At 29.5% G+C, this 13,368-nt stretch overlaps 2 protein-coding genes across 4 annotated transcripts in view; one reads left to right on the top strand and one right to left on the bottom strand.

Moving 5' to 3' along the window:
* LOC114939107 (uncharacterized) overlaps positions 1 to 13,368 on the top strand; it is a 215,468-nt gene that overhangs the window by 88,023 nt on the left and 114,077 nt on the right. The gene's annotated exons all lie outside the window — the stretch shown is intronic.
* Positions 10,174 to 12,992, bottom strand: LOC146725288 (uncharacterized). Its single transcript, XM_085480449.1, has 3 exons — positions 12,639 to 12,992; positions 11,196 to 11,334; positions 10,174 to 10,959 (listed from the first exon to the last, which is right to left on the bottom strand). Exons 1-3 carry the CDS (start codon positions 12,912 to 12,914, stop codon positions 10,802 to 10,804), a joined length of 573 nt encoding a protein of 190 aa, XP_085336575.1. The 5' UTR covers positions 12,915 to 12,992; the 3' UTR covers positions 10,174 to 10,801.

The following is a 13,368-nucleotide window of genomic DNA, read 5'->3' as shown; positions in this document are numbered from 1 at the left end:
ATATTTCGTGTTTGATGGGAACATATTCGGCCGTGCGGATGAGACTCTTTGATGAATTTGCATGTGTGTGTGTAGCGTGGAGAGAGATATATTTAAATGGGACGTTCAAGAATCGTGTAACTTTGAACAAAAATTAAACGAAAATGAAATTTCTCGATAAAATTGTAATTAATATAGCGAAATTGCTTGAAAAAAAATTGGATGAGAGTGAAATTGCTTCTTTGAATATCTCGAGAGAGAAATCAATTTTTATCAAATTTATATATCTTTATTACATGCTACTGTATAGAATTAATATTTAATTTAAACGCAAATAACGACCAGCAAATAAATCTTCGTTAAAGGTCGTGCCGAGAAACGCGATGTATATTTCACGGCCGAATTGCCTCTCTCTCTCTCTCTCTCTTGCCAAAAGTATCCCGCTTGATTAAACGGTGTGTTTAATTTATTACTTCTCGCTCTCGACTAATTACTCGTACGGCAAATTAATTAACCGGACCGAGACGCGATGAAAGTAATTCCGTGCGAGCAAGCGAACGAAAGGTAAGCGAACCGGTATATACCACCGGAGTGCAGAAGGTTATGCGCATCGGGATCGCAATTATGCACTGCTGTGTGTGTATGAGACCATGTATATGTGTGTGCAACGTACCTGCACGTAAGCTCATGCGACTTCAGACGTCGCCGTGTATGGGCATCTCATCACCGCGTATTGCCGCACACATATATATGTATAATAATACACGTGCATGGAGAACCGTCCACATAACGGACACTTGCAAATCTCTCGTACACATTATCCAGGTACAATATGTCGCGATGTTGATGTATTTCGACTCAACGTTCTCTGGGAAAAAAAATCGAGCATTATTTTTATATTGACAAATATTGATCGAAGATTAAGTAATTGTCGGTTTAGATAGCGAATAGACTTGAGAATTGAGTGAAACATTATTTTTTTAAATTAAAACAAATTAGTTTAATTAATTTTTTAAGCTTCTTGATCTGCATTATACATTTTGAGTTATGTTAAATGTTAAACGTATAAAAATAGCATTCAAACTTTTGAAAGGTTTTTCTACATTTTTTTTCTTCTTTATTGGTCCAATTGTAATTTTTAAAATCCGTTTAAAAATAAATAAAATGGTTTAAAGAAATTATAATTTTCGGAAAATCATAAAAGTTGCTAAAAGAATTAACTCTTCATTTATATTATAATTAAGATTCAGAGAGCTTATATTAAGCAATGATCGATACGTAATGATATAAAAAAAGAAGTAAAAAGATTCAGATCTATGTTAAGCAAAAGGAAAAAATAAAAATAAATGATACCTATATCTAATTTCTGCATATCCCCGCATCCTTGAATTTTTAAAATTTTATTTCAGAATCATATCGTTTTAACGCAGGTTTGAGAAATTTGTATTGTTCAAAATTTACAGAAAAATGGATTTCCATATAATTCTCTCTCTGAAGCATGTAAACGCCAAAGGCTTTTCCATGCTTTAGAATTGGAATTTTGAATCCAGAAGTGTACATCGCGCGTTATCCGGGCAATCCGCTCTCGTTCGACACGTTGTCCGCGCGGCAGGAAAATATCCGCGATCGCACGCGTACAGAGGAACCGAACTAAACTAGAGGCAGTACTCCGGAACGGTACACGGAGTGCGGCGCAGCGGTGTCATTAACGCGCATGCAGTAACACCGGCGTGTCTCTCGGTGCCGTACTTTCTGCTCATTCATGCTCCCGCTCATTACTCCCGCGGGAGACGGAGTACTCCGTTAATTTCGCGTCTGCGTACAGAGAGCACGGCCGTTCCTCCATCGGTTCTACATCCTCTCGGTATTTATATCTCGGTTCTATACCTGTATCCTACTTTATTTACCATACCATACCATACCTTCTCGTGTTCTTTATCCTGTCGTCCTCTCTGCCGTCTCTTCGTGGTCTTCCTCCCTCGTTATCCATTTTGGAGCCCTTCATCCCTCTCTTTCTCTTCTCTCTTATCTGACGATTCACGTCGGGAATCGTTTTTCTCTTGGAGCTCGTGTTCCGCCGCCTCTTATGCTCGTTATCGTTGTTTCGAGTTTCCCTGGTGGTCTCCAACCCTTTACTACCTGACTCTCGCGTGACGATTTCTCTACCTTTCTTGTTTCCTCCGAATGTCACGCACACCTTTGTCGTTTTGCGCTCCTCGACACGTTTCGTGGGCGTAAATGACTCTTTTTGATTTTGCGATGACCTCGACGTTTTATACACGTAGGAATTCCTTCTGAAATCCGGCGAAATTAATTTACGCGCTATGTTCTGAAAATTTGAAGCTTTATATTAATTCCCTCCCAATACTTTTATAAAATGAAGCCATACATATACTGCAGGACTAACATGCAATTTTTTTATTTCTTTTATTTTGGCTTTTCTTCGATTTGATTAAACTATATTTATTTTTTTTTCTTTGTAATATTTTTATTAATTTTGTCATTTCTGACTCTTTCTTTCTTCCAATTTTCTCTGTTTCTATTTTTCATATTCTTTCTCTTTGTCTCGTCTCTTTTTCTTTAACTTATTGACGATCGCCATTCTTCGTTCTTTACTTACCTATTCGTTTTTCTTCCTAACCGCAAGACAGACTTCCCCCTTTATTCGCAGAAGTTAGAACCAGTACTTACAGGTCGTTAAGCTGCAGACAGCATAAATAAATACGCGCGAATTCAGTTAGCCGGAAATTACAACGAGCACCGGAGAAAGGAAAGAGACGCGGAAAAATTCCGGATAAGGGTGAGCACACGAATTGCTGGGCAAATGAATTTTTGAGCTTGGTTACGCAAGGAAAAAAAATACGTTTCGCGATTTCTGTGGTTGAAGCGTCGCGAATAATAATTAATGGACTAAAATAATTATCTATTTTATTTAACGCATATATTGTATATATATAATTTATTTCCTTTAGCTTACAAAAATCAAGACAAGGACTTACAATTAGTTTACAAAAATCATGGGTACATCCTTATTCTACCTCTTTATCTCCTATTGTTTATTAATTATCCTTATCCTTAATTATACATAACTCTTATCCTTATTACATTTTTTTTCTATTATTAATCTTAAACCTATAATTGCTATCTTATATTTAACTTTAACCTTTCTTCTAATTTAAATGGAAATATAAATGTCGTTAGATCTAGTCACGGCTTAATCATAGTTTTATTTTCAGCAAATGCTTTTTTCTCTCCATCTCTTCTATCGCTACTTTAGTTTTTCTTCTCTTTTCTTTATTTCCTTTATTTTCTTTACCTTTTCTCTTTAAAATTTTCATAAAATTTTCCTTTTTTTATTATCTAACTCTTCATTCCCCTTATTCTTTTTATCTTATCTTCATTATTTTCTAATTTAACGAACCTCCATCCTTTTGTTATCTTACATTCCTTGATAATAAGTTATTTCTTCTCTTATATCATATATATTGTATATATATAAAATGCACATTTCCAATCCCTATTTTCTAACCAATATTTATTCTGTTCCTCTATATTTCCGCATCTCATTCCTGCTAAAGCTATGATACTTTTACTATTTTTACAATTATCTAAATTTTTTCTTTCCAGATATTTTGGCAATCTCTTTTTTACGATTATTTTATTATACTTTGCCTCCCTAATTCTTCATTACTCTGTTTATGTTTGTATATTTATTCTTAATATTCTTTTTAACTAAAATCTTTTCAAAATTATTTTCTCCGTCTCTTTCTCCTCTATTTTATCCTCTACTATAATGATTCCTTATCCATTAATATTGTAGTATCTCTCTCTCTCTCTCTCTCTCTTTCTTTCTATATGTATATATATATAGATCAACTCAGTTTTTCCTCTTCTTAGAAGCTCCTTCCCTATTTATTTTTCTCCATTTTTTTTTATCTTTTCTTCATATCTTCTCGTCCTCACCTCTACTTTATTTTTAATATATCTAACTTTAGTTCCCTAGTTACAATATAACTTAGCGTACACAAATCTAATTTATCTTAACCATCTTGCGTAGTCCAAAAATATTTTTTCCAATTTTTTTCTTTTCTCATTCCCAAATCTCTACCCCATACACCATCATACTCTCTACCAAGTACCTAAAAAGTTTCCATCTTCTACTAATATCCTCTTTACAAATTCTTCTTCCTATTCCCTAGACCTTATTCGCTGCTAGTCTACTTTTTCTCGCCAATTCTTTGATATACTCGTTCTACTCTCCATTCCTACTGAAAGTAAATTTTAGATACTAAGCTTTATACTTCTTCTATGACTTCATTATCCCATCTCTATTTTTTCATCTTTTTTTCCTTTTCTTATTAAATACAAGAATCTTTGATTTTTCGACATTTAGATTTAAATCTCTATCTTTACCGAACTTCTTAAACATAGTCATTATTTCTAACGCTTCTCTATTCTTTGCTAATAAAATCATATTACTATTTAAAGATATTCCTCCTATTTCTTTCCTTGTCATGTATATATCTACATCCGCAATATACAAATTGAAGAGAAGTGGACTCCCTTATCTCACTCCTTCGACCTCGCAACTGATAGATCATTTTTTATTCTCACCGTCACCTCCGTTAATTATTATCATATAAACATATCTAATATTTTTAACATGTTTATTATGAATTACACATTAGAAATTTACTTGTTGGCTAAGTATTTTGCGAGAGCAGTGGTATCGCTTGGATATTCTCTTTCTAGGCTTTTGTTTGCTCTATAGTGTGTACCTTCGAATGCAGAGAAAAATAATCCTATTTCTATATTAGTGATCGATTGTGGTGGACACGATCTTATCTCATCTAAAAAGGAAAAGAAGTATTTTACATTATATAGATGATAGAAAATAAAAGATATATAATTCATAAGAATTATACTAATATTTATATACCTTGTGCCACATAACACACAATATTATTATTTGAAAGAATTTCGTAATGTGGACACTCTTTTGCACACCAGCACAAATGTTTATGTGAATAGGAGGCGGATAGATGTGGAAACGTTTCTCTCCTATCTTTCCATAAGGGCTTACATTTATAATCCCATCCGATTATTACGCCAATGTCATCAGTGTTTTTATTTATTTTGGATGTATATGCTACGATCATTCCAATCGCAAATTTGATTTCGTGAGTCCTTTTTTTGGTGACTAGTACTTTGTCAGACTTCACCTATGTATATATGGAAAATGAAATAGCAGAATTTAAACAATAAATTGTTTGAGCAATCTGTAATGTAATGCTTAACAGCAATCTCTAATGTAATGCTTAAGAGTTATAACAAATTATAATTTGTACTATTTCTTTATATATTATTACATATTAATGTAAGTTACATGTGTAATAACTTACGCGTATTCCTGTAGAAGAATAACAGTTTGTATCCAGTGCGGATTTGAGAATTTTCAACAGCCATGTATTTTTTATCATACCATCACGCACCAGGTTTTCGTGTAAAAATATTATTGTCTTCATTAAATGAAAGTTATCCTTAAAAAACAGACATGTTAGTAAAATTTTGATTACAGAAAATAAAAAAAAAAGGTTGACTTATATTCTCATTGCTTATAAGATATATTAACTTAAGATATTTTACAAGATTTATAATCGATTGTTACTTTTATTAACTATCGCTAAAATTAATAAAAATTTTATATAAAAAATTACCGGAAAAAGAGTTTTTATTCTGTAAAAATATTCATAGCTTATTATCTCTTTAACAACAGGTGAGTCATCGAGGTATCTGTCTTCTAAACAGATGCACATTGCACGATCCAAATTTAATAGTTCACTGAAATTGATAAAAAAATAATATATATATATATATATATATATATATATATATATATATATATATGCGTATACATATATACATATGTATGTATATATGTTTTTATATGTATGCATATAAGAGTGTAATTATAAATATGAAAATACCGGGAAGATGGAGAGAGTTCTAACGCTAAAATTATACTTACTGTTCCTGTATCCATAAGTTTACGATAAAATGTCCAATTGTTCTCAGCACGCAATATAAACCTAGTCTTCTCGCTATAATATTAAATAAAATACCTCGTACGCAGCTTTGGAGGTAGCGGTTTGAAATCTATGGCACGAATTATATATTAGAACAATTACATTGAACATTTAGATAAAATATAATGAAAAAGTACAGCTATACTCGCGCGTGCAACGCATAACAAATCACAATTATATAAGATTGCAACAAGAGTGCTTAAAACAGTTTCTGAAAGAGGACTCTAGAATTCAATCCATTCAGTAGTAAACCATATTCAATATATAAAATAAAATTCATTTTACAATTGTTGTTTGATTTTATACAGTTTTAGTCTGGTTTCTTTATAGCCACGTCTTATAATTTAGCATAATACTTACAAATAAATCATTTTTAGATGATGTGTTTCTTAGATCCTTGCTTAAACCCAATATTTCCCATAATTGAGTTATTTTTATATTATATATATTATTGTACAATTTAGAATATATAAATTCTTGAAGGATATCAAAAATTTGTTTTGTTTCTACAGAATTCAAGTAGTAGCGTTCGAACTTATTATCTCTCCAAAAAGAAAAGTTCTCAGAAGACGTCGAAAATATTGAATGCGTAGGATATTTATTTTTCACGCAAGCTAGTACTTCTTGCACAATACTATCTAACCACTTGTTTATAGACGAATAACTCACATGTGGTAGAAAATATTGTATCAGAATAATTATTTCCCGTTCAAAAATTTGCTTTTCTGTTGACATTTCTACAAATTTTTTGTGCTTGTACGTGAATCGATTTTGTCTTAGTATTTGGGAAAATGTGTAATAATTATATATACTTGCAAGATCTCCAATCCTGAAAAATATTTATATATTAACACTAATTATACAATAATTGCAATTTATAATTCTAATAATAATTTAGTTTATTAAATTTTACCGTGATGATCTTGCATAATTCATATATATTTCAATGATAATTAAATAATATAAATCTGAATTTTTGGCTATAGACGACAAAAGATTAGTTAATTTATTTTTGTTAGTACGCGATAAATTATAGTTGGACATCAGGGAGGCATAATACTGTAGATCTTTCATACACTTTATACTTTTTCCTATTAATTCTTTATAATTTTTGTGGTCAGGAATTTTCTTTCGTTTCTCTGCGTTATACTTCTTGTCGAAAGAACTAAAATTAAAATTAAGAATTCTTAAAAATTGAACAATGCCATAATGTTAACAATAAATTTTGGATAATATATTTTCTAATAGACTTTCTAATGTACATAAATTTTATAATTACATGTGTATTAATAGATATCGTCGCCGTTTTCTCGTTATGGGACGAGAAAATATTGAACAAAGATATGCGATAAAGTTTTGTGTTAAATTGTAAGAGAACGCCATGGATTGTTATAAAAAGTTAAAAAAAAAAGCATTTGGTACCATGCTTTATTAATGCTTAGGTTTTCATCTTGAATTATTTCACAGTTTTCCGAAAACATTTGTTGCCATCGAAAAACCTGAGCACGTGACAAAACATGATTACCAAATGCTTTTTTAAACTTTTATCGTTTATCTTTGTTCGATATTTCGTCGCTCTATAACGATTATAGATACGGTGACGAGGTCGACTGATACATACTTATAAAAAAATATTATAATGACACATAAATGCAACCGAACGAATCAGAACTTACTGTGCTTTATTATAAATTCCGAAAGCAAAATTAATTATTTATAAAGGTTAAAGCGAATATTTTTTGCATAAGAGAGAGAGAGAGAGAGAGAGAGAGAGAGAGAGAGAGCAAATCTTGTGTAGACAAATAGATGCAAGAAAATACTTTTATCTGAACTGATATTATTATATGTATATATAAATATTTATACATAATTGTATTTTCTTATAAATTTAAAAATTAAAATATAAAGTTCAATTTTAATCAAGCAGTAAACACAATTTAAATTAACAAGGTAACATCATAATAGTTTGAATTTTATTTTTTGATTATCAGTTTTCGCAGAAGTACTTTGTTGAATGACGAAAATCGATCAAGTAAACATAAAAAATTTAATATAAAAAACTTATAAATAAAAAATACATACCTATGATAATATTTCTTTTTCCAAAATTTTTCAGTTATTTGAAGATTATAGAATTGTTTACACGTATACTGAAAATTTATGACATCTCTGTAGTGAAGACACTCATTTTCTAGAATAATAATAATTATTTCGTCGAACAAGTTCGTTATATTTAAGGACTTCGAAGCCATTGTGAAAAAATTCAACGATGCACAAAAGAGCTCATAATGAACGTTATTTATTGATTATATGTATGTTAATGACTAAAATTCCGTATTTTCACTAATTATTTCCAATCTCTTATCACTAATTTTATTTGTGTACTTATTTGTACACGAATATGGGCGCACTGCAACTTTTTCAACCTTACACTGTCGAGTCTGTAGGACGAATATTGCTTCTAAGGCTCAGACAGATGCATGTATCTCTACCTAAAGATGCAAACCTCTCAAAAGGTTTGAGTTAGGTCGAAAAGAACAAACATCTCTTTTCTCATTGGTCAATATGAGCAACAAAAGGTCCAAAATACTTTTGTATATATAATACCATGTGGCGCTTTTACTATTTTTTTACATTTATGGTCATTTCCGGTTGTCACGATTTATCTAATTTACTGAAAAATGTAAAGAGTATTATCTGTGATCGATACAATTAACTTTAAAATTCTTTTAATATTCTTGTTACTATCTGAGTAGACAATAATTGTTTTTGCATCTTTCTTTATAAACTTTTACATAATTGGTTTTCCTAATTTGTTTTTAGTTTTATCTTTGTACAAAAAACTGAAATTTTGCATTTCCGAGACGTCTTAAAATTTTACATTTAGAAGACTTTTTCTTGAAATATTGTATTAAATTTTATTTTTTCTTAATATGCAAAGCGGTACATTTTTTTAAAACATAAATTTTGGTTACTTGCTAATTAATTAATTTTGTTGTACTATATTTTAATATGTTCTTAATTTTAACCTTAAAAGTAAAATATAAAGTCTACGACTATAAGAACTTTATTTCGAAATTCTTCCATTTACAGAATATCAAAAGTTTTTAATTACAAAAATCTTTTCAAAATATACTGCATTTAAATTTTAAATATATATTAACGATATTTATACATAGATATAGACATTACAAATCTTCCTGATTAATTTAATCGAATTTACTAGCAAAAGTATTTTTAAATATAATCTAAAAAAAAGTCAGATATCCAAAAATATTCTTTATACATGCATATATATTTTGAGAAGATTTAAACTTGAATCAAATACAGGATTTTTAAAGCGTTATGGAGAGACCATTCTCTCGCTTAATTGCTGTATGATTAAAGTCATTTTATCACGGCGAAGTTAATGTACGACTCTCATCCGAAATGCGTTATAACTCTCTCGCGTAACATAAGTGCATCTGGCGGATTTTTGTTATCTTACATTCCTTGATAATAAGTTATTTCTTCTCTTATATCATATATATTGTATATATATAAAATGCACATTTCCAATCCCTATTTTCTAACCAATATTTATTCTGTTCCTCTATATTTCCGCATCTCATTCCTGCTAAAGCTATGATACTTTTACTATTTTTACAATTATCTAAATTTTTTCTTTCCAGATATTTTGGCAATCTCTTTTTTACGATTATTTTATTATACTTTGCCTCCCTAATTCTTCATTACTCTGTTTATGTTTGTATATTTATTCTTAATATTCTTTTTAACTAAAATCTTTTCAAAATTATTTTCTCCGTCTCTTTCTCCTCTATTTTATCCTCTACTATAATGATTCCTTATCCATTAATATTGTAGTATCTCTCTCTCTCTCTCTCTCTCTTTCTTTCTATATGTATATATATATAGATCAACTCAGTTTTTCCTCTTCTTAGAAGCTCCTTCCCTATTTATTTTTCTCCATTTTTTTTTATCTTTTCTTCATATCTTCTCGTCCTCACCTCTACTTTATTTTTAATATATCTAACTTTAGTTCCCTAGTTACGATATAACTTAGCGTACACAAATCTAATTTATCTTAACCATCTTGCGTAGTCCAAAAATATTTTTTCCAATTTTTTTCTTTTCTCATTCCCAAATCTCTACCCCATACACCATCATACTCTCTACCAAGTACCTAAAAAGTTTCCATCTTCTACTAATATCCTCTTTACAAATTCTTCTTCCTATTCCCTAGACCTTATTCGCTGCTAGTCTACTTTTTCTCGCCAATTCTTTGATATACTCGTTCTACTCTCCATTCCTACTGAAAGTAAATTTTAGATACTAAGCTTTATACTTCTTCTATGACTTCATTATCCCATCTCTATTTTTTCATCTTTTTTTCCTTTTCTTATTAAATACAAGAATCTTTGATTTTTCGACATTTAGATTTAAATCTCTATCTTTACCGAACTTCTTAAACATAGTCATTATTTCTAACGCTTCTCTATTCTTTGCTAATAAAATCATATTACTATTTAAAGATATTCCTCCTATTTCTTTCCTTGTCATGTATATATCTACATCCGCAATATACAAATTGAAGAGAAGTGGACTCCCTTATCTCACTCCTTCGACCTCGCAACTGATAGATCATTTTTTATTCTCACCGTCACCTCCGTTAATTATTATCATATAAACATATCTAATATTTTTAACATGTTTATTATGAATTACACATTAGAAATTTACTTGTTGGCTAAGTATTTTGCGAGAGCAGTGGTATCGCTTGGATATTCTCTTTCTGGGCTTTTGTTTGCTCTATAGTGTGTACCTTCGAATGCAGAGAAAAATAATCCTATTTCTATATTAGTGATCGATTGTGGTGGACACGATCTTATCTCATCTAAAAAGGAAAAGAAGTATTTTACATTATATAGATGATAGAAAATAAAAGATATATAATTCATAAGAATTATACTAATATTTATATACCTTGTGCCGCATAACACACACAATTATTATTTAAAAGAATTTCGTAATGTGGACACTTTTTTGCACAAAAGCAAAAATGTTTATGTGAATAGGAGGAGTCGGATAGATGTGGAAACGTTTCTTTCCTATCTTTCATCCAGGGCTTACATTTATAATCCCATCCGATTATTACGCCAATGTCATCAGTGTTTTTATTTATTTTGGATGTATATGCTACGATCATTCCAATCGCAAATTTGATTTCGTGAGTCCTTTTTTTGGTGACTAGTACTTTGTCAGACTTCACCTATGTATATATGGAAAATGAAATAGCAGAATTTAAACAATAAATTGTTTGAGCAATCTGTAATGTAATGCTTAACAGCAATTTCTAATGTAATGCTTAAGAGTTATAACAAATTATAATTTGTACTATTTCTTTATATATTATTACATATTAATGTAAGTTACATGTGTAATAACTTACGCGTATTCCTGTAGAAGAATAACAGTTTGTATCCAGTGCAGATTTGAGAATTTTCAACAGCCATGTATTTTTTATCATACCATCACGCACCAGGTTTTCGTGTAAAAATGTTATTGTCTCCATTAAATAAAATTTATCCTTAAAAAACAAACATGTTAGTAAAATTTTGATTACAGAAAATAAAAAAAAAAGGTTTGACTTATATTCTCATTGCTTATAAGATATATTAACTTAAGATATTTTACAAGATTTATAATCGATTGTTACTTTTATTAACTATCGGTAAAATTAATAAAAATTTTATATAAAAAATTACCGGAAAAAGAGTTTTTATTTCGTAAAAATATTCATAGCTTATTATCTCTTTAACAACAGGTGAGTCATCGAGGTATCTGTCTTCTAAACAGATGCACATTGCACGATCCAAATTTAATAGTTCACTGAAATTGATAAAAAAATAATATATATATATATATATATATATATGCGTATACATATATACATATGTATGTATATATGTTTTTATATGTATGCATATAAGAGTGTAATTATAAATATGAAAATACCGGGAAGATGGAGAGAGTTCTAACGCTAAAATTATACTTACTGTTCCTGTATCCATAAGTTTACGATAAAATTTGTAATTGTTCTCAGCACGCAATATAAACCTAGTCTTCTCGCTATAATATTAAATAAAATACCTCGTACGCAGCTTTGGAGGTAGCGGTTTGAAATCTATGGCACGAATTATATATTAGAACAATTACATTGAACATTTAGATAAAATATAATGAAAAAGTACAGCTATACTCGCGCGTGCAACGCATAACAAATCACAATTATATAAGATTGCAACAAGAGTGCTTAAAACAGTTTCTGAAAAAGGACTCTAGAATTCAATCCATTCAGTAGTAAACCATATTCAATATATAAAATAAAATTCATTTTACAATTGTTGTTTGATTTTATACAGTTTTAGTCTGGTTTCTTTATAGCCACGTCTTATAATTTAGCATAATACTTACAAATAAATCATTTTTAGATGATGTGTTTCTTAGATCCTTGCTTAAACCCAATATTTCCCATAATTGAGTTATTTTTATATTATATATATTATTGTACAATTTAGAATATATAAATTCTTGAAGGATATCAAAAATTTGTTTTGTTTCTACAGAATTCAAGTAGTAGCGTTCGAACTTATTATCTCTCCAAAAAGAAAAGTTCTCAGAAGACGTCGAAAATATTGAATGCGTAGGATATTTATTTTTCACGCAAGCTAGTACTTCTTGCACAATACTATCTAACCACTTGTTTATAGACGAATAACTCACATGTGGTAGAAAATATTGTATCAGAATAATTATTTCCCGTTCAAAAATTTGCTTTTCTGTTGACATTTCTACAAATTTTTTGTACTTGTACGTGAATCGATTTTGTCTTAGTATTTGGGAAAATGTGTAATAATTATATATACTTGCAAGATCTCCAATCCTGAAAAATATTTATATATTAACACTAATTATACAATAATTGCAATTTATAATTCTAATAATAATTTAGTTTATTAAATTTTACCGTGATGATCTTGCATAATTCATATATATTTCAATGATAATTAAATAATATAAATCTGAATTTTTGGCTATAGACGACAAGAGATTAGTTAATTTATTTTTGTTAGTACGCGATAAATTATAGTTGGACATCAGGGAGGCATAATACTGTAGATCTTTCATACACTTTATACTTTTTCCTATTAATTCTTTATAATTTTTGTGGTCAGGAATTTTCTTTCGTTTCTCTGCGTTATACTTCTTGTCGAAAGAACTAAAATTAAAATTAAGAATTCTT

The sequence above is a fragment of the Nylanderia fulva genome, unplaced genomic scaffold (genome assembly GCF_048542155.1).
Source record: "Nylanderia fulva isolate GAGA-0341 unplaced genomic scaffold, ASM4854215v1 Scaffold1, whole genome shotgun sequence".
In the NCBI taxonomy this organism is placed as follows: Eukaryota; Metazoa; Arthropoda; class Insecta; order Hymenoptera; family Formicidae; genus Nylanderia; species Nylanderia fulva.
Note: the sequence above shows the minus strand (reverse complement) of the source record. Positions and strands in the feature narration are given on the sequence as shown.

Bases quoted from the DNA above. Each gene is read 5' to 3' on its own strand.
- LOC146725288 (XM_085480449.1), bottom strand. From the start codon at position 12,914: ATGTCAACAGAAAAGCAAATTTTTGAACGGGAAATAATTATTCTGATA. The intron at 11,335-12,638 runs TTGTACAATAAT...ATATATACATAG, and splicing joins AAGAATTTATATATTCTAAA to GTGAAGTCTGACAAAGTACT. The intron at 10,960-11,195 runs GTAAGCCCTGGA...TTTCCTTTTTAG, and splicing joins AATCGGATGGGATTATAAAT to ATGAGATAAGATCGTGTCCA.